Here is a 27,342-nt window from a genome sequence, read left to right on the forward strand (position 1 = left end):
AATTTAAAACTCTCTCTAGGAATGTTCCTTTCCCCTAGCTCCCTGGAGGTTTTAAGCTGTTGCAAAGGTCGTCCCCGACTTTCAAACGGCCCCCGCCCTGCGCCCTCCCTTCCCGACCTCTCCGCTTCCTGGTGGCCCCAGCCCTCGGACCCCCGCCCCGCCCGCCGGCGGAGGACTACAAGTCCCGGCGTGCCGCGCGCGCGCCCGGCCGGCTGCACCCGGGTTGGGCGCGTGGCGGCCGCCGAGCTCTGCGCGGGGGAAAGCCTCCCGGCGCCGGCCATGCGGGGAGGTAAGTGATACGCTCGTGCTGCGAGGGCACTGGGAACGCGGCCACTCTCTACCCTCTCCAGGATTAAAGGAAACGAAGAAAACCACAATAAAAACCACCCTGCCCTCCCTCGTCACTGCCGTGTGTCCGGTGCTCCCGCAGCTTGTTGCACCCACGAGCGTGGAATGTGTCACCCTGGAGTCGAACTGGGGGCAGAAGCGTGCCGGGCTCCGCCGAGAGCTGCGGCTCGCCGGGGCTGCGGGGCCGAGCTCGCAGGATGGGACTGGGTGGTGGCACGGCGCGGCTGGGCGCCCAGCGAGCGCCACACCCCCACACTCCCTTTCCACACTCGGGCTCCCCGGGGAGCCCCCAAACTCAAAAGACGAACGGTTTCTTCTTGAAAGTCTTAGAAACTTTCCCCTCTTGTCGCCGGTGCCACCAGCGAGTCGTTTGTCTATCGGACGGCGCCGCTCCTCCAAGAGGCTTCCAGGCGTCCCCTCTCCTGCCTTCAGTCTTGCCCCACCGCTCGCTCTCCAGGCCGCTCCTCCCTCTCCCCTGAGACGCCCTTAGGGACGCGGTGAGCACGGCCCTGCCCTCCGGCGACTTCTCGAGGTTTCTTCGGCAGCCACGTGGACCCAGGTCTGCACTCTGCGATGTGGGCTGGACACTCCTGCGGGCCGGTTCCCTGACGGGAGGCAGGGCGAGTGGGTCCTTTGGGACCCCGCCGGTTCCCGGGGTGGGGGCTGGGATGGGGGGGAGTGAGTCCTGAACAATAAAAGAAGCTCTATCAGAGGCACCAGCTTCCCGCCCTTGCTGACTCATCTCCCCTCCTCAGCCCATTCTCAACTGTGACCGAAAGTTCTGCTTCAGAATCCCAACACGAGGATCTCCCAAGTTAATCTAGCGCATCCCGTAATATCAGAATAATGGATCAGACGATCTTGTTTGTCTCTCTCACCCTACACTTAACACACTACACACCCGCGCCCATAAAAACGCACCGTGCACTCTACACACTACGCACACCACAAACACATACCATACGTATTACACACGGCATACACATACATACATACACACACTTCGTTTATCCTACAGGCTGTATACATATATACAATATACATACGCATCATTTTTATTAGTGGAGAAGAGAGTTAAATCAGTTTGTTGAAGAGAGTAAGGAGGAAGTGGGTGAGTACCAGTATATATACTTCTACCCACAAATGTCGATTTATTCCAAAGTTAGAAACTAGCTGATGAGGGAAATCTGCCCTTGTTAGAATTTAGAATGCTTTCTTGGCTCTTTTTTTCCCCATAAAATGGGATTGATTTCCTACATCACCTTCTGAAACCTTTACCCTTATCTAACAGGCAAACTTGATCACAGCAGGGGAGAGAGGAGGAGATGTCCTGTGTGTGTAGGAAGAAAATCTTAGAGAAACTTCACAGAAATCTTCCTCCTGTAGGGGTGTTTAAGGAAAAGTTACATGTAACTAGATTTTCTTTGCCTTTCCTTTCAAGATTCAGAGCTGACCTGATTTTGTTCTGAGCTATTGGCGTGATAGTGCTGTTGAGACACGTTTCCCATCCATCCTTACCCCCTCCCACCCCAGCCCATCTGAATTTAGTTGGAGCACATTTCAGGAATTTCAGATCAACTCCCAAAGCATTATGAAATCTGTTGATGAAAGGGCTCTCTATCTCCAGAAGAGTTCATCATTTTGATCAGTGGTGATAAGACTCCCGTTTGACCAGACTCAAAAAAATGGTCCTCAAAAATAAATGAACACGTAGGATTTGTCCCTAAATTATTATTGTTATTATTATTGTTGTTTTTAGAATTTGTCCCTAAATTATCATTTGCTTTTTCAGAGAAGGAATGGTGAAGATGGGCAGAGAGAGCATTTGAAATCTTTCTCAGTGATGATCTTTCATGAAGTTGAACATTTCTAATATCCTTCTTGGAATAAATGAGGGGAAAAGAAATTTGACTTTGAAATTCAGGTTGCAAATTTAGATTATAATTTCTAATCTTCTTCTAGGGCCCTTAAAAAATTATTAAAGAAAAGGGAGACCTGTTACTTTCTCCTCAGTTCTTCCTGAATTCTATGCAGTCATATAGCAACAGATGATTTTTTTTTTTTTTCTAGAATCCCTCTTGGGAACCTGTATTCTTTCTGCCCTATCTTAAGTAGTTTAGTTGACATCTTGACTTAAAAGTGTCCAAATATTGATTGTTGTTTCTTTTGATGAAAGCTATGCATGCTTCCTGTGTATCTATGGCATATTTGTGGAATGGGAATGTTTTCATTCAGCCATGGTTTCCAGCCAAGCAAGGGAACTGTGAGATTGGCCAGGGTAAATTAAAAGATCATGCCTAGTCTCCCTATGCCACCTTCCCATTTCCTGAATGGGTGGAGATACTATGAATTTGGAGGTTGACATAGTATCTTCTTTTTCATATGTAACTAATATAGGACCTGGTGCTCATGGATAGTGTTAGTTAGATTTGTTGAATTACGCTTTGTATGCAACTGGAATAAACAGTTAAGATTAAACCTCCCAGAACTAATTGTTTTTGTAGAATGAGATTTGTTTCATTTTTCATTTTGGCTGACTTCATATGGTGGGTTGAATGCCAAAATAAAAGAGTGTAGGTGTTCTCAAAAGATCTGGTCATCCACTTTGCATCCTCTGAAATATGTTACTTCCTGCATAATGAAGAAAAGGATTTTCTGCTGGGCAGTGCTTTCCTTATTCTTAAAGAGATTGCTTAAAAGCCAGCCCTGAGAACTTTGTCCATGAGTCTCTGTTAGGAAGAAAGTGTAACACAGGTCTGTAGCTCCTGATTATTTACTGATTATAGCCAGTAGTGCTAGGTTCTTTCTCTTATTTTCTCTTGTTTTTTTTCTCCCATGGGGGAGAAAAATAGTTTTCAAAACATGACATTCCTGCTCAGAACAACAGCAAGGATCTGTCATGCAGCAACCATGAAGGGGGTTGGGGGAGAGAGTAAATAACAGGCTATCGATACTGCAGGTTTTTCTTTACAAGACAGGTGCAGGGAGAGTTCTGCAGTTCTTGGACTCCTTATTCATTCACTTCCACTAATTGTGCTGAAGGTAGTTAGCAAAAGTGAACAGGCACACTGTAGCTTTAAAAAGTCAGCCATGAACCAGAAGGCAGTTGGTGCAGCTTGTGTGTGATTCCTAACGTCATGTTGGCTGAGAGCCAGCCTGGTTTTATTTCACTGTGTCAAATTGTACCTCCTTATTGAATTCCTTTGCCAGCCTACTTTGTGAAAGAAAACATTGGGGTTTCTTTGGCTGCTCTTGATAAGCCTATAAAAAATGACATGTTTTAGTTGCTTCTAGGTAGGTTTTCTTTTTACTCTTCCACAAAAAGAAAATAATAATAATAATAAGACAATGTAGTATGGTGTTACAGAGTATCATTGTTAGTGTTTTGTTTTGTTTTGTTTTTTTCTGAGATGCTTAGAAAATGGTGAATGTGTAACAGTTTCCAACTGAAGTGAAATCATTCTTTTGGCATGGAGCAGCAGCACTATCTTCTGTCTACTCTGTAACGGTGTGTGAATGTATGTTAATATCTATATGTATATTAAATGTTGGATTTCTCTATGAATGATCTAAGTGGTTTAGCAACTGGAAGTTTGTGTGTGTGTGTGTGTGTGCACGTGTGTGTGTGTATGTGTGTGTATCAGAAGTGAAGATTATCCCACACTTAACAGTATTATTTGTTAATCATCTACTTCTCGAACAGTGATAAAATCTTGTGAATATACTAAATGATGCACTTGTCATGTCAGAGTAATCCCTAGAGAAGGAGTGCCGAAGTATAAAGTAATTTGAGAGGAAATGTATTTAATTTATGGCTTCAGCTGTAGAACAAGCACGTTTCAGAACTAGTTTTTTAAAGCAGTTTTGTTCATAGCTTTTTCATCTTGCTAATTGCATATTAATTGTGGAGGGTTTTTTATTTTTTCACAGTCCTCATCCTACTAAACAAAAAGACAAAGTGATGGATGCTACTATATCTCCTTGGACGTTTTGGTGATTTTTACATAAATCTAATGAGCTGCCTCCCCTCTCTTACACACACACACACACACACACACACATACACACCAGCACCAACCTTCTGTGCTAAGGGATATCTGACATTTTTGTGAGCTTCCAGCTTTACCACAGCGTGGCCATCTCACAGACAGGTTTTGAGGCTTTCGTTGAGCATATGTGAGGTAGGGGAATACTTGCTGACAAAAGCTTTAAGTGCTCTTTTGCATTGCAATGAAAAAATAGAAGGTTTGTGAGTGAACAAACAAAAAAAAATACAATTAAAAAAAAAGAAAAAAAAAATCCTAGCCCGTGGTCTGAAGGGGCAGGAAAAGGGTGATTGTTTTTCTTGACTTTGACTCATTTATGAGTTGCAATGTCTTAAGTGAGAGCTTGGCACCCAGGGAAAGCTGTGCCAGTTCACACAGCACTTGTTTTGAAGGAGGATTCAATTTCATTTGTAAATGCTTATTGTCAAGGCAGGGAGTGCCAGTACAGATGAAAGCACCCCAATCCGTCTCCTCCAGTTCTTTAGGTTTAATCACATCTCTCCTATCGCTGAGGGAACTGGTGGTTTAAACAAACATATGTGAACTGGTGTGAAGCTGTAAAAGGGACCACTATGTTTCCGATTCAGAATATATATTCTTCTCTCACTTTCTAAGAATTAAACACAAGCTTTTCTCCCTTATTGATTAGTTGCTGAAGTAAAGGAACCCTGCAGTCTTCCCATGCTATCTGTTGACATGGAAAACAAGGAAAATGGCTCTGTCGGTGTAAAAAAGTAAGTGAAACTGGCTTGTGAGTTCTGCTTCTGCAAACAACAGAGGGACTTGGTTTCTATTTTTATACTTCTTGCTTATCTACTACAATATACTGTTTGGGGGTGATTTTGCGTGGTCTGCACTGGCCACCAGACTCCCTCCCCCTCTCCCCACAACCCCAGTTGCCTTTTTCTTTATTCCATTTCTAAGACAGAGATGTCTCAGGCATCAAACTGTGCATAAAGGGTTAGGGTGTCAGGCTTTGGAACAGGGACCATGGAGGATCTCAGCCCTGCATTCTGTGTATTGAAACAAAAACACTGAGCAAACAGACTCTGCCTTCCAAGTCCATTGGCTACAAGGGTGGGGGCAGAATAGAGAATTTGAGTCTTTTTAAATAAAATCACCTCTATCAAAACTGAGACCTGTAGTAAAGGAAAGAAAAAAGCTTTAGTTAGAATACAAAGTTGAACAACTGTGTCCTACTAATTTTAAGAACTGATCCTTGAATGTGAAACATTTCAGTACATAACATAGTGTATTTTCATGTCTGTTCTCACATTTGAAACTTTGTGGTGAGTTATATGCTTGATTCTTTTAGAAAGGAAAATTTAGTTGCATTATGTAGCATATTCTGAAACATGCTACATATTTCAGGGTAACTTGTAGGATATCTGTGAGTATATAAAAAATATGTATATCCCTATTTAGATGTTATTTTGAAGCTACAACCACTTGGACTACCAGGAGAAAGTAAGTTCCAAGAGAGTGTTATTGTTCCATTTTTTCCACGTCATTTAGTTTAAAATTGCCTTCAACTTGAGCTTTGGAAAAAACTAAATAAATAAATAATGCATAGAAGTTATGATATCTAAATGAAGGAATAGTGTGCTACGTGATTGTGTGTAGAGGGCATATTTTGCTTCACAGCAAAGTTACATTAAAATAAACTTAATAAAATCTGCTTTTAAAGATTCTTGGGTAGTGTATATATCAGTGCCATGCTGGCATGTTTATCCCATTCTTGAAGTTTAGGGTTGGTAAATACCGGAGAAATGAAAGAGATGTGCCTTTTTTTTTTCCTTTATGAGTTAGATCAGTGCTCTCCAGTAAGTCTAGTACTTTAACAGTGATGGAAATGTTCTTCACTTGCACTGTGCAAAATGGTAGCCACTGGTCACACATGGCTGTTTAAAAATTTGCAATGTGACTAATGTAACTGATAATTGAACTTTTAAGCAATTTTAAAAGTTAACAGCTTTATTGATATGTAATAAACTGCATGTATTTAAAATATAAAATATGTAAGTTTTGATACTTGTATATGCCTGTGGAACCATTACCGCAATCAAGATAACCACCCAAATTTCCTCGTAACCCTTTATAATCTCTCCCTCTTGTTCTTCTCTGCCACCATATCCCCAGGCAACCACTGATATACTATCTGTCACTGTAGATTAGTTTACTTTTTCTAGAGTTTTATATAAATGGTATTATTCAGAATGTACCTTTTTGAGAGGAGTGTGGGGGTGTGGTTTCTTTTACCCAGCATAGTTAATTTGGGATTCACCCATGTTATAGTGTCTGTCAGTAGTTCATTACTTTTTATTACTAAGTAACGTTTCAGTATGGATATACACCAGTTTGTTCACTGTTTATCCATCCATTTGCTGATAGACATTTGGGTTGTTTCCATTTTTTAGGTATTACAAATAAAGCTGCTTTGACTCTGTGTACAGGTCTGTGTGTGGACATATGCTTTCATTTCTTTTGGATATATAGGAATGGAATGACTGGGCTATCCGGCAGGTATATATTTAACTTTTTAAGAAACTTAGAAATTGTTTTCTCAACTGGTTATTTTAAATACCCACCAGCATTGTATAAAAATTCCATTTGTTCCATATCCTCATGAACTCAGTATGATCAGTCTTTTTCATATTTGATATTATAGTTTGCATTTTCATTTCCCTAATGACTAAAGATGTTGAGCATCTCATGTGCTTATTTGCCATCCATGCGTCTTTCTTAAGTAAAATGTGGTCCAAATCTTTTGCTCATCTTTTTTATTGGGCTAGTTAGTTATGTCTATTTGGTAGATAATTTTTGTGTATTCTGGATACAAGTCCTTTATATACATGATTTGATAATATTTTCCAGTAGTATGTGACTTGTCTTTTCATTCTCTCTAAGGTGTCTTTCAAAGTGTAGGAATTTTTAATTCCAATGAACTCCAGTTTATCAATTTTTTATTTTATAAATAATGTTTATCTTTTTATTTTATTTTATTTTAAAGATTTTATTTATTTGACACACACACACACACACACACAGAGAGAGAGAGACATCAACAGAGGGAATGCAAGCAGCGGTAATGAGAGATGAAGAAGCAGGCTTCCTGCTGAGCAGGGAGCCTGATGCGGGCTCAATCCCAGGACACTGGGATCATGACCTGAGCCAAAGGCAGATACTTAACAACGGAGCAACCCAGATACCCCTATCTTTTTATTTTTTTAAAGATTTATTTATGTATGTATTTATTTAAGACTATGCACAGATATGCAAGAGCAGGGGAGGGGGAGGGGCAGAGAGAGAGGGAGAGAGAATCTTAAGCAGGCTCCATGCCCATGACGGCCCAATATGGGGCTTCATCTCATGACCCTGAGATCATGACCTGAGCCAAAATCGAGTCACATGCTTAACTGACTGAGCCACCCAGGCGCCCCATGAATAGTCCTTTTAGTGTCATGTCTAAGAATATTTGCCTAACCTAAAGTTGCAAAGACTTACATTTTCTTAGATTTGGGACTGTGAGTTTTGAGTAAATTTTTGTGTATGTTATAAGATAAAGATTAAATTAGTTTCTGTTTGTGGTGGTGGTGGTAGGGTTTTTTGTCTATGAATATCCAATTGTTCCCGCACTGTTTGTTGAAATGTTCCTGCAACTTTGTTGAAAAATAATTGGCTATATATGTGTGGATCTGTTTCTGGAATTTTTATCCCATTCATAACTTTGTATATATTTATGCCAATATAACATAATTGATAACTATAGCTGTATAGCAAATCTTGAAATCAAGTAGTGTTATCTATTTAACCTTGTTCTTTTTCAGACTTGTTTTGTCTCTCCTAGGTTCTTTGCATTTCCAAATGATTCTTAGAATCAATTTGTCAATTTCTACCAAAAAACAAAAACACCTGCTGGTGCTTTGATGGCATTGCACTGAATTATATAGATGACTTAGGGAGAATTGATCTAACAGTATTGGGTCTTCCAACCCATTAACACAGTATTTTTCTCCATTTACTTAGGTCTTATGTAATTTCTCTCAGCGATGTTTTGTAGTTTCCCATCTGTATGTCGTGCACATCTTTTGTCAGATCTATCCCTACATAATTTTATAATTTCATGCTATTATAAATTGTATTGCTTCTTAATTTTAATATCCAATTATTTGTTGATAATATATAGAAATACTATTGATTTTTGCATATTGACCTTATACTCCACAATCTTGATAAACTCATTTATTAGTCTAGTAATTTTTTGGTAGATTCCATTAGATATTTAACATAGATAATTATGGGGGCACCTGGGTGGCTCAGTTGGTTAAGCGTCTACCTTCAGCTCTGGTCATGATCTGAGGATCCTGGGATCGAGCCCCGCATCAAGCTTCCTGCTCAATGGAGAACCTACTTCTTCCTCTTCCTCTGGTGATCCCCCTGTTTGTGCTCTCTCCCATTCTCTCTCTGTCAAATAAATAAATAAATCTTTTTAAAAAATAGATAATTATATCTTGTAAGTAAAGAGAATCTGATGTTTTCCTTCCCAATGTGAATGTATTTTATTTTTTTTTCCAGTTTTATTGCACTGAATAGGATCTCCACTAACAAGTTGCATAGAAGTGGTGAGATTAGACAAACTAGTTTTGTTTCCTGAGAGAAAACATTAGGCTTTTTCCTATCTTTCATTTTCTATATGTCTCTTTTTTGTCTGCCTTTAAGATGTTTTTCTTTATCATTGATTTTAAAGCAATTTGATTATGAGATGTGGTATAGTTTTCTTCATCTTTCTTGTGCTTGGAATTTTGTTTTGTTTTGTTTTTTGGCTCTATTGGCTGTTTCCATCAAGTTTAGAAGTTTTCCAGGCATTATTTTTTGTTTTCCCTCATTCCTCCTTTGGTGATTCCAATTATAGTATATTTGATCACTTGATATAGTGCCACAATTCACTAATGCCCTAGGTTTTTTTTTTCATTCATTTTTCTCTGTGTTTCGTTTCGAATGGTTTCTATTGTTTTGCCTTCAAGGTCTCTAATCTTTCCTTCTGAAATATATAATCTATTGTTAATCCCACTCACTGTGTTTTCCATTTCAGACAATGTAGGTTTCATCTCTAGAAGTTCAAATTGGGTCTTATTTTTATATGTTGATATCTCTGTTTAACATTTTTAGTCTTTCCTCTTGCTTCTGAACATATGAAGTATAGTCATTGTAACTGTTTCAGTGTCCCTGTCTACTAATTCTGTCATTTCTGAGTCCATTTCAGTTACTGATTTCTCAGTGAATGGGTTATATTTCTCTACTGCTTTCCATACCTGATAACTTTTAATTTGAGTGTCAGATATTGTGAATTTTTATGTTTTTGGGTGCTGGGTGTTTTTATAGGAATTATAAATATCCCTAATCTCTGTCCTGGGTGCAGATAGGTTACTGGCAAACAATTTTTGATCCTATTATGTCTTATACGTTTTGTTAGCAGGACCACAGCTTCTTTTAGTTTAAGGGTATTTTTCCCCACTTACTGAGGCAAGACCCATCTTTGTACTCTAGCCAGTGCTCATGAATTATGAGGTTTTCCTCTCTGGTAGATGGAGACATGCACTTTTCCCATCCCTGCATGATCCCTGAGGGTTGTGCTCTTTAATTATTTGGGGTGGTTCTTTCCCCAGACTCAGTTAGTTTCCTCACATGTATGTGATAATCATTGCTCTGCTGAGTACTTGAAAAAGCCTCTGTGCATCTCCAAAGTTTTCCTGCTGAGAACTTTCTCCTCCGTCTTTAGGACTCTCCTCTGTGAACTCTTTCTTCAGGGAGTAGTGAATAGAGCTTACCTTGCTTGTTTTCCATCCCTCGGGAATCACTGTCCTCTATTACCTATGTCTAGTGTCTTGAATGTCATTCTTTTATATATTTTCTTCTACTTTTTTCATTACTTAGGCAGAAGGCTAAATCTGGGCCTTTTTGCTCCATCTTGACTAGAAACAGAAGTACCAGTTAATTATTACAACCACAAATGGTTAGTGGTTAACATAATGGACAGTGTAGAGTTAGATTATAATAGAATCCCAAAAGGCACAAGATTAGACCCTTACAACTGTTTCTGAGATCTGCCAAAACTGGGGCTTGTTTTGCTTTCATTTTATTTCCAGACATGGAAAATATAGTTGCTTTACTTGGGAAAGTACTGTCACAAAGGGTCATTTCCAAAGAAGTCTAGGATAATAACCCTTATTCACTGGCCACATACTTCTGATCAGAGCTTTAGTTTTGCAAGGATACTGTTTATGAAGTTCCTTCATATGTTTAGTACTTTCGTGTGAGACTTGTCAATCCTCACAACAACATTTTAAGACATACATTTTTATTCTCATCTTACAGATGAGAAAACTAAAGCTCCAAGAGGTTGAAACCACATTATTAAAGTGGTATTTTACATGTTTTATACTAAAATTTCTAAATCCATTTTGTATTTTATCCCTTATATCTCAATTTGGAAATAAAATTTTCATTGGAAATATTTGATCTGTATTAGATTTCATAAGATTTACAGTTGAAAAAATAGAATTACATATCCAGATAATTCCAAGCATAGTTAAAAGTTCTAATAAATGAATCAAGTACCAAAAAATTATTTTTGTATTATATGCATATACATTGACACAACTGGTTCTTCTTTTTTGGAAGATTTTATTTGACTTTGAAACAAATGTATATCAATTTCAAAATGTCTTTCCAAGTTAAATACATTTACTAAAACTTATACCAACTCAATGTAATTAACATTGAATTCAAAGTGGTGTTATATAAATTTATAAACAACTAAGTTTATCAATGTCAATATATCAGTTTTCATTTTTCTTAAAATTGTTTTATGTTAGAAAAATGTAAAATTATTATTGCATACTATCATTGGATTGTATACTCTGAAAAATTTCAATTTCAAATTTTGTGCCTGTCTGGCTGGGTCACAAATCAGCTTCTTCCCCCCCACCTCGGGGAGGTATAAATTTAGTTCATTCACATGTAGTGTGATATCAATGAGAAAATATAATGTGCCATTTTTTGATCTTCATTGAAAATTTGGCAAATACTCATTTGCTTTAATAAAATCTTGAATTAGAACAATAGTAGATCTTTGTAAACTTCTAGGACTTATCCAACAAGCATTGGCAAAGAACACACATCATTATATTCCTTGTATTTTTTTTTCCCCCACAATTCCATTATATGACATTGCAATGGCATTTCCAAATACATAATGATTATTTAACAATGATATCCATGACATTTCAAGAGTCTGCTTTAGAAAACTGAACATGAATATCATACAGTAGAATAAAGCATTAAGGGGAACATTAGTCAGTTGTTTTAGAATTACATTAAACCCAGATTGTTTTTTAGTTAATGTGGCTGAAGTACCATTATTAGAATAGAATTTAATTTTTCACATCTAGCTGAAATTCTTCTTTGGCAGATATAAAATATTTAAAAATATTTATGTCTGGGTTCAATTTTTTAGGCCATAAATTGACAATATTTCTTCATAAATTTGGAAGTTTTTCAAGACAAAGCATACTTCCAGTATTAATTGGGCAATGTCTTTTATGTAGCACTATTCATTGAAAGCTAAAGAAAAGTAGTTGTGTTTTTCAAATTTTGAACCAGTTGATATTGTTAAAAAATTTTGTCTTCAGGCAGTTTTTGGGTGGCTTGACTGAAAAATCTTGCACTTTTTGTGAAGTACCTTTTTAGTCTTTTCTCATAATATACTAAGAAAACTGAATATAACCAGATGTCTATGGAAAAATTGTTTTCTTTTTTGTGCAAGAATCCAAGCCATTTATAGCTATACAAATTTATAAGCTCAGATTCTGTTTGAAATCACTTCAAAACGTTTTGTTGGACATTTAATTTTTAAATTCATGTGGCTAATAGCATTAATTCTTTTTAGATCGTTGAGAAGAAAGTTACCAAATTTACTATATATCTACTGAAAATGTCCTAATACTGTCCGTTTTATTATCTTTATCATTTTTTTTTGCATAACAAACAAACAGCTTTTTTTCCTTTTGCTCTGCTCCAGCAAATTGCAATTGCTATTCATTGTGAAATTTCCAGTATACTTTCAGCCAGCCTCTTTTTTCTTTTTTTTCTCCAACCTCCCTTTTTTTTTTTTTTTTTTTTTAGATTTTATTTATTTATTTGACAGAGAGAAATCACAAGTAGATGGAGAGGCAGGCAGAGAGAGAGAGAGGGAAGCGGGCTCCCTGCTGAGCAGAGAGCCCCATGCGGGACTCGATCCCAGGACCCTGAGATCATGACCCGAGCTGAAGGCAGCGGCTTAACCCACTGAGCCACCCAGGCGCCCCAACCTCCCTTTTTCTTTACTATTCTGGTTCTAGTGCTAGTTTCTGCATCTCCTCTCAATTCTTCATCAGTAGTATGCTACCTTTTTAAACTTTAAAAATTTATCCATACTTATTTCAACTAAAATTTATTAAAATTAAAATAGTTAAGAATGTCAACTTAATTACCACTTGTGACATACAAAGAGATTCTCATAACTTGAGCTGTCTGCATCAGACACATTACAGTGTTACATGAGTATGTAAGAAAACATCGTTTGAACTGAATCAGTTGATACCAACTAGACTGGCTATATGTTTATGTATAATACTGGAGAGGACACATGCATCTGATAGGAGAACTTTCAACAATTAGCCTAGGTGATACAGCAGTTAAAGTGAAATGCTGTCACACCAACAATGGAGCTGTGTTTAACAGAAATGTATTTTATATCTGTTAAAGTTTTTACATTTAAATTTAAACTAATAGGGATGCCTGAGTGGCTCAGTTGGTTAAGCTACTGCCTTCGGCTCAGGTCACAATACCAGGGTCCTGGGATAGAGTCCCACATCGGGCTCCTTGCTTAGTGGGGAGCCTGCTTCTCTCTCTGCCTCTGCCTGCTGCTCTGCCTACTTGCGTTCTCCCACTCTCTCTCTCTCTCTGACAAATAAATAAATAAATAAAATCTTAAAATAAAAAAAAAATTTAACCTAATAAAAAGTAAATACAATTAATAATTCAGTTCATCAGTCAAATAGTAAATGCCCAATAGCTACATGGGACTAATGGCTACCATATTGCATAGGCTATTGCCAAGTGAAGCTCTCGCACACCTGCACCAGGAGAAAGATTACATGAATATGAAACTGAGGATGATGATTACCTCAGATCAGGGGAGTAAGGGGAAATGGATGTATTTATTGTCCACATCCTAACTTTTATTTTGACTGGCGGGTTCATGGGTGTTTATTAAGTTTTGAAATAACTAACTAAATAACTAAGAGGGAGCCATTTTAATAGTCTGAACTATATCCTTCTACAGTTTGTATACAAGTACTTTCTGTATCCATATGTGTACACTTAGTCATGTAATATAAGAATGTACACAGACACACATATATTCAAAGGACACATAAAATAAGCTGTTATTGAACAAATGGGATTATAGTATTCTCTTTTTGTGGATTGTAGATGCACAGATTTTGGATTAATCATAGACCTTGATACATGACACTCTTATCATTGTTCTACGTTTGGACATGTTAGATCAATGTTAGAATTTTTACTAAATTCTAAAAAAAAATTATAGGTATTTTACATGTATGTGCCTATCTGTACAAATCATAAATATTCAATGTCAAATATATATTTAATATATAATTTAATTTGATACTTATATATGTGTGTATATATATATATATATATATATTTTTTTTTTTTTTTTGCCATTCACTTAATCTTGCTCCTTTTTTCAACAGTGGGCCTTTTTTCCCCTTCTTTCATTGTCTTCTAGGATAGAGGAGGAACAAATGCTCCCACACAATAAATGCTTATAATAAGTTAGCAGCTTTTCAACAGGAAGCAGTTTATTTCTCTTTCACCGCCATGCCCCTCACCCCTCAGTGGGGAAGCTCTACTGCAATAGAAAACTCACAGTAGCAAGGTTTAGGAAGGGCTTTCTTTTAAGATTTTATTTATTTATTTGACACAGAGAGAGCAGGAGAGTCCTATTGAGGGGAGGGGAAGAGAGAGAAGGAGAACTAGACTTCCCACTCAGTGGGGAGCCTGATGTGGGGCTCCATCCCAGGACCCTGGGATCATGACCTGAGCCGAAGGCAGATGCTTAACCCACTGAGCCATCCAGGCACCCAAGGACTTTCAAAAGAAGCTACTTCTTATTAATGTCATGTCTTTTCTTGCATCTGTATCTCACCATATCCTCTGCCTTTGCAGTCAGTTTATGGTTTCATTTTGAAGAAGGGCTTTTTTTTTTTTTAATTTTGGAACTAAAATTCCTTTTATAATTAGAAATGTGATACTTTTCTTCTTAATGGGTACTATAAAGTTTTAACTTGATTTAATAGTATAATACTAACTTTTAAGAGTCTGTTACCTGTAGTAACTATTAAGCATTAATTTTTTGCCCATGTGAATTAGAGGGTTAGCAGGTGAATGGTAGATGTAAAATATTAGGGTAGAGTTAGAAATTATTATTAGCATTGCTAGAATTTGAAAACTCTGAACTTATTGTAGAATTATCAAAGAGACTTTTCATATAACAGTAATAACAATGGCTATTCTTACTTTACCTCATTAAAAATAAAATCTAACAATGCATATGGGTACAACAATCCACCAGTCAGGTCTCCATCTCTAAGGGAAGCAGTCACATCTATGGTTAAATAAAGAACTTCATGGGATATAGGATACCTGGTTATTTGCTTGGAACACTTGCCTGGCTACACAGCAAAGGAAAAAGAGGAAACTTGTAGAAATAATTAATGTGTCTGATCATTGGGTTTCAGCTTTTGCTCATTTACTCCTAATCCTGTCCTTTTGTGGTGCTGCATAAATAACTAACGAACCTTAGATATATGTTCTTTGAAAGTAATGAAGAATTGTATCCAGCTGCTAGGTAGTTCCTGGGTACTCTCTCCCCATGAAGCCCCTCCCATCTGTTCTGTCCACCTTTCCCAGACCCACAACCACACTGCTTGACTCTCTACCTGAATGCAATGAATGATGGTTCCCACCATGCTGTTCTTTCCAGGAAACAGCAATCTGGAACAGGGAGGTGATCGTGATGGTGAGATACCTCTATACTAAATGCAAGGGAAATAGAACTCCCAAAACATTTTAAGGGGCTAAATACCAAATGCCTCTTAATGGTTTGTTAGGGAAGGAAGAAAGGAAGGAAGGCAGGCAGGAGGGAGGAAGGGAGGGAAGAAGAAAAGAATAGCAGGAGAGGGGAGGTAGCCTGAGTCCTGAGCCCATAATTCAAACTTGAAAAATAACCTTTCTTACCAGGATCCAATGTTGTAACTCTTCTGCAGATATGTTTGGTGGGATAAGTCAGGGTGCTATATGGTTTCTTGAATACAGATGTTATATAGGAGTTAATGGTGATTCTTGTAACTGGTACAGTTTTATTTATCTTAGTGAGGCTAGAATTCATTCCTTAATATTATATAGTGATCTGTTCACTCTGACACATACTGTATGGCTCAGGCAGCCATAACAAAATATTATAGATTGAGTAGTTTAAAGAACAGAAATTTATTACTCACAGTTTTGGAAATGGGGAAGTCCAAGAGCAAGGTACCAGCAGATCCAGCTCCCGATAAGAGTTGTCTTTCTAGCTTGTAGATGGTCACATTCTCCTTAGATCTTTATGTGGACTTCCTGGGGTGTGTGTATGCTGGCTCTTACAAGGCCACCAATCCTATTGGATTAGAATCCCACACTTATGACCTCATTTAGCCTTAATTGTCCTATCTCCTAAAAGCCCTAAGTCTAAATGCTATCACATTGAGGGGTAGGGCTTCACCATACGAATTGATGGGGAGGAGGGCATAATTCACTTTTACCATATAGCCTTATGATAAATATTTCATTATTCCCTTAAATGATAACTTGAGTTAAGAATTGAATCTGTTTATTGTTTTGATTTGTACCGTTATGTCCATTGCAAATGGCAATCCACCAGTCAGGTCTCCATCTCTAAGGGAAGCAGTCACATCTATGATTAAATAAAGAACTTCATGGATATAGGATACCTGGTTATTTGCTTGGAACACTTGCCTGGCTACACAGCAAAGAAAAAAGAGGAAACTTGTAGAAATAATTAATGTGTCTGATCATTGGGTACATTTCGAAAGAGTAAAATGCATAAAACCCTAGAGTCAGCCAGGCATATCATTTAAAGCATGAAAACAACAGGGGTTTCATCAAATGTAGCAAAATTCACAAACGTGCATTATATAAGTTTTATACATGATCAGCCCTGAGGGGTTGCTGTTTTCTACATAGTGTCTGGTATGCTACAGTCATCCCTACAGAAGGAAAACCGAGTTTGTCCAAACAATAATGCCATACCTAAGTCCTTTGGCAGAGTGAGCTCTGTGCTGTGGCTCAGAACAGGGAGGGAAAGCTCTTCAGGTGGTCCTTACACGGTTGTCTTTGGTACTAACTGGGGTATGAAACACATGTGTGTCTGTGCTTAGCCTGAATTTTGGTTGACTTATATCTGATGATGAATAAAAAAGTAATTCATTGCATGCTCCTGAGAGGAGTGTCCTTATTCAGAAGTCTTTTTTTGTCCTACAAAGTTGAGAACAGGTAAGGAAGTGGGGGCAGTTATAGAAATACCTTGTTTTCAGAAAGATGGGGTGGAGTGCTGGGGAGGCGTTCCCAGCAGAGATATGTCAAAGACAGAGTGCCATGTGCTTCCAGAAGGGAGCCATCAGCCTGAAGTAATTTCTGTTACAGAGGAAAGAAGTGCAGGAAGATGTCCTGTCTGTCCCTGGGACTCCTCCTGTTGTTTCTTCTGATTCAGGGCCCCAAGGTCTCTCTACATCCCTAACACAGCCTGACTCCCCTTGCCATGGTGACTCTTACTTCTCTTCCTTCCTCTATCTCTCAATTCCTCCTGCTCCTTAACCACCCTCTGGAATAAGGCAGGTGACACATATAATCATAACATTTTTCATCATTTAGCTGACTCGAGATTTTCCCCTTCATGAGACAATGGGTTCCCAAGGCTCATCAAGTGCCTGGCAACTTCAAATTAATTAATGATTGGAATAAAAGATTGGGCATATTAGGAACAGGACTTTTAACCAGTACCTTTTAAAATGACTAAGGTTCTAATCTTTGGAAGCTGAACCACAGAGCTTTGAAGCGTAACCAAGCTGTGGATATGGGAAAATCCAGGATGTTGCCCAGTTGGATTTCAGTACAAACTTAGAATGGGAAATAAGCCTGGGAAGTTATGTTTGAATCAAATTTCTGAATGCCAAGCTAAAGAATTTGAAAGATACAGAAGGCTTGAAGAATTATTTGCTTTTTCAGTGTTTCCATTGCTTGAGTATGCTGCAGCTAAATGCAGACAACTTTTATTTATCAGAGTATTAAAAAATGAAAAATGTCCTGTCAAGAACCTTTGAATCATCCTTTCTCTTTTTCAGTCCTGCCTTTTAGCCAGATCCCTGCTAGTTTGGTTGAAGGGAGAGGAAGAAAGAAGTAGAGATAAAACTAAAGCCTATTTAGTGGCTTCATTGTTAGATATGTCACAGGACAAAAAAAAAAAAAAAAAAAAACCAAAACCAATATTAATTTATTATAGTCAGAATTATATTGCTTTGAGCCATAGGCTGTTCTAAGATCTGGGCAAAGAGTAGTTTAATTTAATTTTGAAAATAAGTTATAAAGATCAAGGCAGTACAGAATTAGAATGCATTTCTGAGTGGTAACATTGAGAGTTACCTTTATAAAAGGAGTAACGTGATAAATATATCACTGTAATATATTAACTAATGCCTAAAATAACTTTTGCTCTGAACTTTAAAGCAGAAATGCAATTAATGAGTATAATGGAATTTTGAAGTCTTATGTGAATTGTATTTATCCACAGTTTCCTTTTGGTCTCATCAACCTTCAGAATCTAGAATATCGCAAGTGCTAAAAACTATACACATGCTAGATTCTAAGAAAGGGTTTCAACTGTGTTCCACCTGCCTTCACTAATGTGTAAAGGGGAAATGGAGACCTCAGCTGCCAGCGCTTAAAATTATAATATGTCAACATGAAAAACACTCACAGTAAGGTCTCCATCTGCATGTACCTGCCAAATTTGTTATTTACTGCATTTCTGTCCCAATAATTGTGTCTCTAGCTCTCTTTAAAAGTGAGGTGATTGTTTAATTAAGGGATAATTGTTTCCCAGTGTGAATTATCCATGCATGATATAATTTTTACCAATATATGATGCACTTAACCCATATGCACAGCGACTAAATGGTGATTGGGTTAAATGGAAACATTGGTTTGATTAGGTGATGGGATCATAGATAAATTTTGCCCTACGTTTCTTGCTAATTTTCTGTAATAAGTTAAAATACATACATATTTTTTAAAGATCTCCTGCCTAGAAAAATATTCATGAATTTATCATCCTTATCCATTATATTTTAAGAAACATTTTTTTGCTATGATGATAGTGAAATAATAAATATCAAACAATAATGGAACTTTTATATCTGCCATCTCATTTCATCAGTGCAAAATTAACAGCCGCAATGGGAACCATCATCTGGGAGGTGTTTTAGACAGCACCATTTAAATTCCTTCTGGAATTTGACATGTACAAGTTACAAGAAAAGATCTGGAGAGAACAGTCCATTTAAAAGGAAACAGAGTGTCTCGGTTTGCTCACAAATAGCAGTCCTTTAGGAGACGTATGGCTTTCTCAGTGGGGAAGGGTGACCCTTAAATCCATCCTGTGAAATGCACTCATAATTTCATATAGCCTCAGCACTCCATGCGCCCCCCTAACTCCCACTTTCAGGATGCCCTTGATCATCGCCAGTTTTCTCCTTAAAACTGTTCACCAAAACCACTAGATGCCCAGCGAAATTACTCCTCATACTTTAAAATAAACAACCTTGAAGTGACAACATGTGCCCACATGTACCTACCTCTGCAAGCCATCCCCTCTAAGGCCTAACTTAGGATGTGTTTGGAGCAGTAGATGCCTTTAAGAATTGCCCTTGACGATCCTAAGATGTCCTAGTTAGCAGAACCTTTTGGGCCCTCCAGCAGGTGTGTCCTCAGTAGCACTTGTTCAGCCCTCAGCTCTAGTATCACTTAGAGTTAGCTGTTCACATGTCTGCTTCCCTCCCCAGATCACTAACTCTCTGAGGGCAGGGACTATGCATTCCTATCCTTGTAACCCGGCATCCAGCCCTGGACTGAGAAGTCAGTAGGCTTAAATATTTGTTGTATTGAGGAGCTGATTGGAAAAGCATAGATTTGGAAGCAAGCATGTATGGAATCCAATCCTGGCTTTATCTACTATGTGGTTTGGGGTGAGTTTCTTAACCTTTCTGAGCCCTCGTTTCCTAAAAACAGGTTACAGTAGCCAATTAACAAGGAGTTAGGAGGTTGATCATAGGAAATGTATGAAGAGCATATTGTAGATTCTATATACTCTGGTTCTTAGTCCACAGGTGTAACGGAGCTTCGCTGTGCATCAGCAATGCACCTGAGACCTGAGCTAGGTGCAGAAGAGCTGAAGAGAGGAAGGCTGTCAGGCCTAAACTTAGGGTATATCAGTCACTAAATGGTTTCATGCCCCTCGTTTCCTCTGCATGGGTCTCCTTACCCTAAATATGAGAAAGTGCCTAGTTTTTCATTGCTCCTCTTCTTCATGCCATACTATCAGCAGTACCGTAGTCTTTGTTCTCTACCGCATTGCTAATACTCAAGAATATTTCACAATTATGGAAGTGATGATGTCATATCCCAGCAGAATAAGAATCAGGAAAGCCTTTCATCCTAAAAGTACAATGTAGCATGCTTTGTTATTATAATTAGATAACTATTCTTTATGAGAAAAAGCAGTTAATTGGAGTCAGCCACAGGGAGAGTGGATTCATATGTTTTCTGGGGCACTTAAAAGTATATCCGATGGGACTCTGCTCACTGCCAGAAGTGAGCTGATTAGGAAACTTAAAAGATTTGTTAGGGGATGCCTGGGTGGCTCAGTGCCTCTGTCTTCGGCTTGGGTCATGATCCCAGGGTCCTGGGATCGAGTCACACATTGGGCTCTCTGCTTACCAGGGAGCCTGCTTCCCTTCCTCTCGCTCTCTGTCTGCTTGCTTGTGATCTCTGTCAAATAAATAAATAAATAAAAATCTTAAAAAATAAAAGATTTTTAGAACAATGAACTTCTTTCTAAACATACTTTAAACCTATAAGAAAGTACATATAAGCTTAAACCTACCTTAAGCAAGAGAGGAAAAGAACTGCCCAGTGTCAGCTGTTGATGGCCTGTGTTAATAGGATGATGGAAAAGTCCCAGCATGTGGGTAATTTTTCAAAAATCCATTTAGCTTAAAAAAAAAAAAACCATTTAGGTTTGACTTTAAAATACATAGTTAATGTGTGGCAATGTTAGGGTGAAAATAGTTTTTCCCCCATGTATATTACCTGTTAAATGTTAAGTAGGGGTTTGTGTGTGTGTGTGTGTGTGTGTGTGTGTGTGTAGTAAGCACGCATATATATGAATGCATATGTACATGTGGACATGCGTGTTTACAGATTGACAATCTCTAAGCTCAAAAGGGAAAACACTATTAACTAGTAAACTTTGCTTTTCAGTTAAAACATTGTGTTGATAAGTCATTGTTGAAGTGTGCCATTGATTGAAGGCTCTCTTGGGTTAAGATAGAGGTTTGGTTTTGAAGGGGCAGGGGGTGGGAGGTCGGGGTACCAGGTGGTGGGTATTATAGAGGGCATGGAGCACTGGGTGTGGTGCAAAAATAATGAATACTGTTATGCTGAAAATAAAAAATAAATTAAAAAAAAGAGGTTTGGGGTTTTTTTTAAAGATTTTATTTATTTATTTGACAGACAGAGATCACAAGTAGGCAGAGAGGCAGGCAGAGAAAGAGAGGAGGAAGCAGGCTCCCCGTGGAGCAGAGAGCCCGATGTGGGGCTCGATCCAGGACCCTGGGATCATTACCTAAGCCGAAGGCAGAGGCTTAACCCACTGAGCCACCCAGGCACCCCAGGGGTTTGGTTTATTTTTATTTATTTATTTTATTTATTCATTTATTTTTTTAAAGATTTTATTTATTTATTTATTTGACAGAGAGAGAGAGATCACAAGTAGGCAGAGAGGCAGAGAGAGAAGGAAGCGGGCTCCCCGCTGAGCAGAGAGCCTAACACGGGACTCGACCCCAGGACTCCGAGATCGTGACCTGAGCCGAAGGCAGCGGCTTAACCCACTGAGCCACCCAGGCGCCCCAGGGGTTTGGTTTTTTAATCAAATATTTTAAGTTCCTACTATGAACAAAACATTATGCTGGGGATGAGGCAGAGGCACAGCTTGTCCCTTGACTTTCAGGTGTTTGAGGGTTTTCAGGAGTCCTCAAAGTCTGGGCAATTTCATTTCCTTCAAAAGTAACATGAATCCTTTCCACTTTCACTAGCATGTTGAACCTCCTACCTATGCTTAGTTCTAGGCCCAATTTTCTTCTCATCCTCTCCCAAGACTTCAGTTGCTATCTAAAAATTCTATCTCCATAATGGGTACCTCCAGCCCACTCATCTGTTTTGAGCACCAGACTCAGTCCCATATTAAATCTCTGCTTGGATGTAGATGGTACCCCAAATTCAGTGTATTCAACTAAACCTGGCAATGCCATCTAAGTGAAGTTACCACCATCCATCCAGTTCCATGACACTTCCATCTCCTTCATTCTCTATGTCTAGTCCACCACTAAGTCATGCTGATTTTCTTGGATAAAAATCTTTTAAATATGCGCACTTCCTCTCCTTGTCCATAGCCACCACTCTAGTCTGGATCACCATGATCTCTTGCGTGGATGACTGCAGCAGACCACCTCTCACTGGCACCCCTCCTTCCCCTTTAGCTCATCTCTAATTCTCTTTTTCAAAATGCAAATCTGATCAGGTCATCCCCTTTACATAAGGCTAGTTAGCAAGTTTTATTGCTCATAGACAAAAATCCAAAATCCTCAATGTGGCCTCCAACACCTGCATGGCTCCCTTGACTCTTGTATATATTCCTGCCAAAGATTCTGGAATAATCTTCACCTGATTTCATTCTGTTAACTTCTGCCTTCTTTCTAGACCTTGCCCCGAGTGAAACTCGCATGGGAATGCATCTGCTAGCTCCTTAAACTGCCATAGTACAGTATACCTGTCCTTTATAGCACTTACCACAATGTGCAGCTGTGCATTTAGTTGTATGATTACTGATTATCATCTCTCCCCACAGGACTATAGGTCCACAAGAGAGCAGACCATGTCTGTTTGCTCTTTAGTGTATTCCTAGCAGGAGAGCTGACAGGAGCTTTGTTCTGAAGGATTTCCCAAGCCAAGTTAAGCTATTTGAAATTCATCTTTAAGGCAGTAGAAGGGTTTGGTGGATTTTAAGCAGGGAGCAATGCGATTAGATGTACACTGTGGAAGAATCACTTTGGATGAGGTATAGATAAATTCAGACAAATACTCCTGAAAGAGAAATGAGGCAAAGCCACAGTAATGGTGGATCCTTGCCATTCTTTCTCTATTCTATTTTTCCTATCCTTCCTTTCTAAATCAAGTGAGATAAATTACCCATAGAACCTCTCAGATGCTTGGTCATCATATAGTCATGTGACTACTGGTTGAGGTCCTAAGTATATGCTTGACACTAGGAATAATAAGATGATTCAGGCCCAGTTGTGTATTCCCAGCCCACATCTCCCACTCTGATGGAAGAGACTGCTCAATAAGAAGAGAGTATGATCCAGCATGGAAAGTGCTGCAGTGGGAGTTTAAATGGAGTTCTCGAATGCAGAGAAGGTTATAACTAAAACAGTTCCCTGGTGGGGCCAGAAAATGCCTCACAGAGGAGGTGGCATGGGAATTAGGATGAACTAGGTAGGAATGGTGGATTGTATCAAGTAGACACAAATGAAGGAGCATTGTAAGTGTCTGAAATAGCACATGCAAAGGCCCAGAACTGTGAAAGGGCACAGCATACTGGAGAATGGCTTTAGCTCTGTGGTTTCACAGCTGCAGAGAGGATATGTGGGGAAGGGGATGGGGAAGGTGGTAGGAGATGGGAAAAGACAGGTGCATGGGGGCTGTATTGTACAGGGCCTGGTGTTCTTAATTCAGGAGTATGAGTACCATCCTGTGAGTTGCTGAAAATCATGGAACCACTCCTAATATCTCTGGATTAAAAACCAATTCATGAGGAAGCACTTCATATGAAGAGTCTCATGGTTATGAGGAAAACAATGACTGAGCCAATAAGAGCGACAATGTCCTGAGTCCAAGAAACAAGAATTATTATGGTCCTGAGAAGAAAAGTAGAATCTGGGCCTCTGAGGGAAGAAAGGGCCACGGATCTAGCAAGCTGGCCAGGGCCTGCCCTTAGGAGACTGGGTAGTAAGCCGGGCCACACACTCTTGCATGCTCCACTACTCCAAGATTCTGGGTTTGTGTTTTACAGTTCCATGGAGAATGGGAGGCCACCAGATCCTGCAGACTGGGCGGTGATGGATGTCGTCAACTATTTCCGAACAGCAGGATTTGAGGAGCAAGCTAGTGCTTTTCAGGAGCAGGTAAGTCGGTCCAGAGAAACCCACAATGAACATAGTTACCTGCCTGCCATGAGGAGGAAGAGGACCAAAGAGCAGTGAGGGATCTATGAGGTTCTGCATGTCCTCTGCATAAACACCCATCATGGTGGACCATTGAGGAAGGTGGGAAAGGGGAGAAGGAAAGTGATGAGCGAAAGATTCCTTCCTGAGAGAGGGGAACCCAATCCCTGGGACACAGTCTCAGCTGCAGGAAGGAGGGCTAACACTCATTTACATCTGCATCTGCTGAAAGATGGGACGGCTCTACCTTCACCACAGACACACGAAGGCAGAAAGAGGAAAGGGAAATGAGGGGCAGATCTGACTAGAGATATACAGCACTGTCCTTTACTGGTCCCGGCACCAACCGAGCTAGGAAACCCCCTCCAATTTGCGTTCCAGGTGCTTAACAAGGTAGAGTGGAAAGAGTACAGATTAGAGTCAAATCTCGTTCTTCTAACTCTGTGTGACCCTGGGCGAGTTCCTATCTCTCTCTGAGAAAACTGGCCCAACTTGATAGGTGGTAGTGTGAGGATTAAGGGACTTTGTTTGCACAGTGCCTAGGGTAGGTCCTGCTACAGTGTTGATGTCCCCAAAGTGCTAGTTCCCTTCCCTCGGATCCAGGGTTCATATTGGAAGGAGGGAGTAGGAGGTCCCTCTCCATTATCTGGGTGATTCCTGACTACCATTTTTTAGGCTGGGCCAGCTCTCTAAACATAGTGCCCAAAGGGGCTTTGACCATGAGGAAGCAAATTGAGGGGACATGTGGTCCCACACCAGACCGGCTCTGTAGGGAAACAGCGATCCTATCTCCCTATCAGTGAAGCCTGTAGTTTTCTAAGCATTACATTTACTTCTCCAGTTTTGTAATATAATTGATAGAATTATAAATTGAAGAATGTGTCTGGCTGCTTCTTCCATATCCATTTAGCTCTCTCTTATTCTCTTAAGCTGGGTTTGGCTAGTGAAGATATATATATATATATATAAATCTCTAAATCTCCTTCAATATTTTCTTCAAACCTGATCTCTCTCTCTCTCTCTCTCTCTATATATATATATACACACACACATATAGTTGTTACTGTTGGTAATTTGGAAATTTTGCTGAAATAGCAGCTTAAATCACTTCACACTCACCAGAATAGCTAAAATTAGAAAGATTTATAAATTTAAATGTTCAAGAGGAGGTAGAACAAACACATTCTCCTTTATTGTTGGTGAGGATGTAAAATACTCTTACATCTACCCCATGATCCAGCAGTTTAAATCCTGAGTATTTACCCAAGGGAAATGAAAACATATGTCCACAGAAGATTTATCCAAAATTATTCTTAGTGGCTTTATTCATAATAGTCCAAAACTGGAAGCCTAAGTGTTCATCACTGGGAGAATGTGGTAGAGTCATACAATGGAATACCACCCGTAATCCAAAGGAACAAACTAGTAATATGTAAAGAAGTTTGGATGAGTCTCAAAGTATCATACTGAGTAAGAGAACCCTAACAGAGGAGTTTATATTGAACAGTTCCTTCCTATCTTAGCCCATTCGGGCTGCTATAATGAAAATACTATAAACTGGGTGGCTTATAAGCAATAAACATTTATTTCTTATAGTTCCAGAAGCTGGGGATTCCAAGACTAAAGAAACTGTAGACTGGGTGTCTGGTGAGGGCCTGCATCCTAGACAGCTGTCTTTTTGCTGTGTCCTCACATGGAGGAAGGGATGAGCGAGCTCTCTGGGGCTCCTTTTGAAAGGGCGCTAATCCGTATAATCACCTCCCAAGAGCCCTACCTTCTAACACCATAATCAATGATCTCTAATACCCCCTGGAGTATTAGAGATTACATTTCAAAATATGAATTTTTGGGAGACATAAACGTTCAGACCATAGCAATTTCATCTAGATGAAAGTTGAGAACAGGAAAACACATCATTGGTAGCAAGAATTAAACAGTGGTTGCCTCTGGATACGTGGGAGTAGAGAATGGCTGGAAAGTTGCATGAAGGAACATTCTGGGTCCCGGTGAGGATCTGGGCTATGGGCATCTGCTTCAGTAGAGGCACTGCAGATCCACAGACATGAACAGATGTTACAGATCTATGGGCTACATAGCCTTTACATTTTACCTCAAAAGAAAAGGAACTATAAAAAACATTAAGCAATTAGTCATAGGAAAACTAAAGTGTTTAGGAGAATACACTGATTTATACAACTTACTTTGAAATGCACCAAAATATGGGTTGACAGTCGGATAGAAGAATGAGTGGAGGGATAAACATATGATAAAGCAAGTATAGAAAATGTTAACTGTAGAGTCTAGGTGGTGGTCATATTGGTGTTCACTGTATGTTCTTACAACTTCATGTTTGAATTTTTTAAAATAATATTTTATTTATTCACTTAACAGAGAGAGACAGAGATCACAGGTAGGCAGAGAGGCAGGCAGGGGGTGGGGAAGCACGGTCTCTGCTGAGCAGAGAGCCCGATGCGGGGCTCGATCCCAGGACCCTGAGATCGTGACCCGAGCCGAAGGCAGAGGCTTAACCCACTGAGCCACCCAGGTGCCCCTGAGAATTTTTATAATAAAATCATGAGGGGAAAAATCTCAGGTTGAAAGATAAAGGCCTATCAGCTGGAACATATTTTATTGTAGTTTTTAGTGGAGTAATATCCATTTGTGTCATTATAGTTGAATAGCTCTCTTCTGAAATTAAATTTAAATAATATTGTAAAAGGTTAACAAAAAAAAGGACTTAGCTAAAAGGTCTCTTGGCCCAATTCCCAGCTGTCCAAAAGCATTTTTAAGATTGGGCTTTTATTCAGACTCCTCTGAGGCAGTTGTCCCAGATTGGGTGGGGGGTGTTCTTTGGGCCTTCCAGATTCTGTGCAGGACCTCAGAATGGAGCTGGCCAGCTCTGAGCTTGGCCCAGAAATGGACCCTTTCTCCCAGGAATGACATCATTCTGGCATCAGCAATACTGGGAAGCAAAAGAGAACAAACTCTCCCAAAGGTCTTCATTCAAAAGTCTTTCAAGTGGGGAAAGGGCATCATCTTGCTAACTGTGCTGAGCCCAACTCAGGAGCCTGAGAAATGAATTCCCAGGGCACTGGAGTTTTGCAAGCATTGTCTAGAATCTCAAGCTCCTTCATTCTCATGGAAGGGCAATTGGGTAGAGGAAAGAGTCCCCCTTGAATTATTCCCTGGAAGTGATCCAAATCTTC

The 27,342-nt window shown here is 39.3% G+C and overlaps 1 protein-coding gene across 1 annotated transcript in view; it reads left to right on the forward strand.

The window, feature by feature from the left end:
- The first annotated feature begins 239 nt into the window (after positions 1-239).
- SAMD13 (sterile alpha motif domain containing 13) overlaps positions 240-27,342 on the forward strand; it is a 42,380-nt gene continuing 15,277 nt past the window's right edge. Inside the window, exons 1-3 of the mRNA XM_044238580.1 lie at positions 240-289; positions 5,044-5,128; positions 23,986-24,097. Of these exons, the coding sequence (XP_044094515.1) occupies positions 280-289; positions 5,044-5,128; positions 23,986-24,097 (207 nt within the window). The 5' untranslated portion in view covers positions 240-279. The remainder of the gene's footprint in view (positions 290-5,043; positions 5,129-23,985; positions 24,098-27,342) is intronic.

This window comes from Neovison vison, chromosome 2 (genome assembly GCF_020171115.1).
Source record: "Neovison vison isolate M4711 chromosome 2, ASM_NN_V1, whole genome shotgun sequence".
NCBI classification, from domain to species: Eukaryota; Metazoa; Chordata; class Mammalia; order Carnivora; family Mustelidae; genus Neogale; species Neogale vison.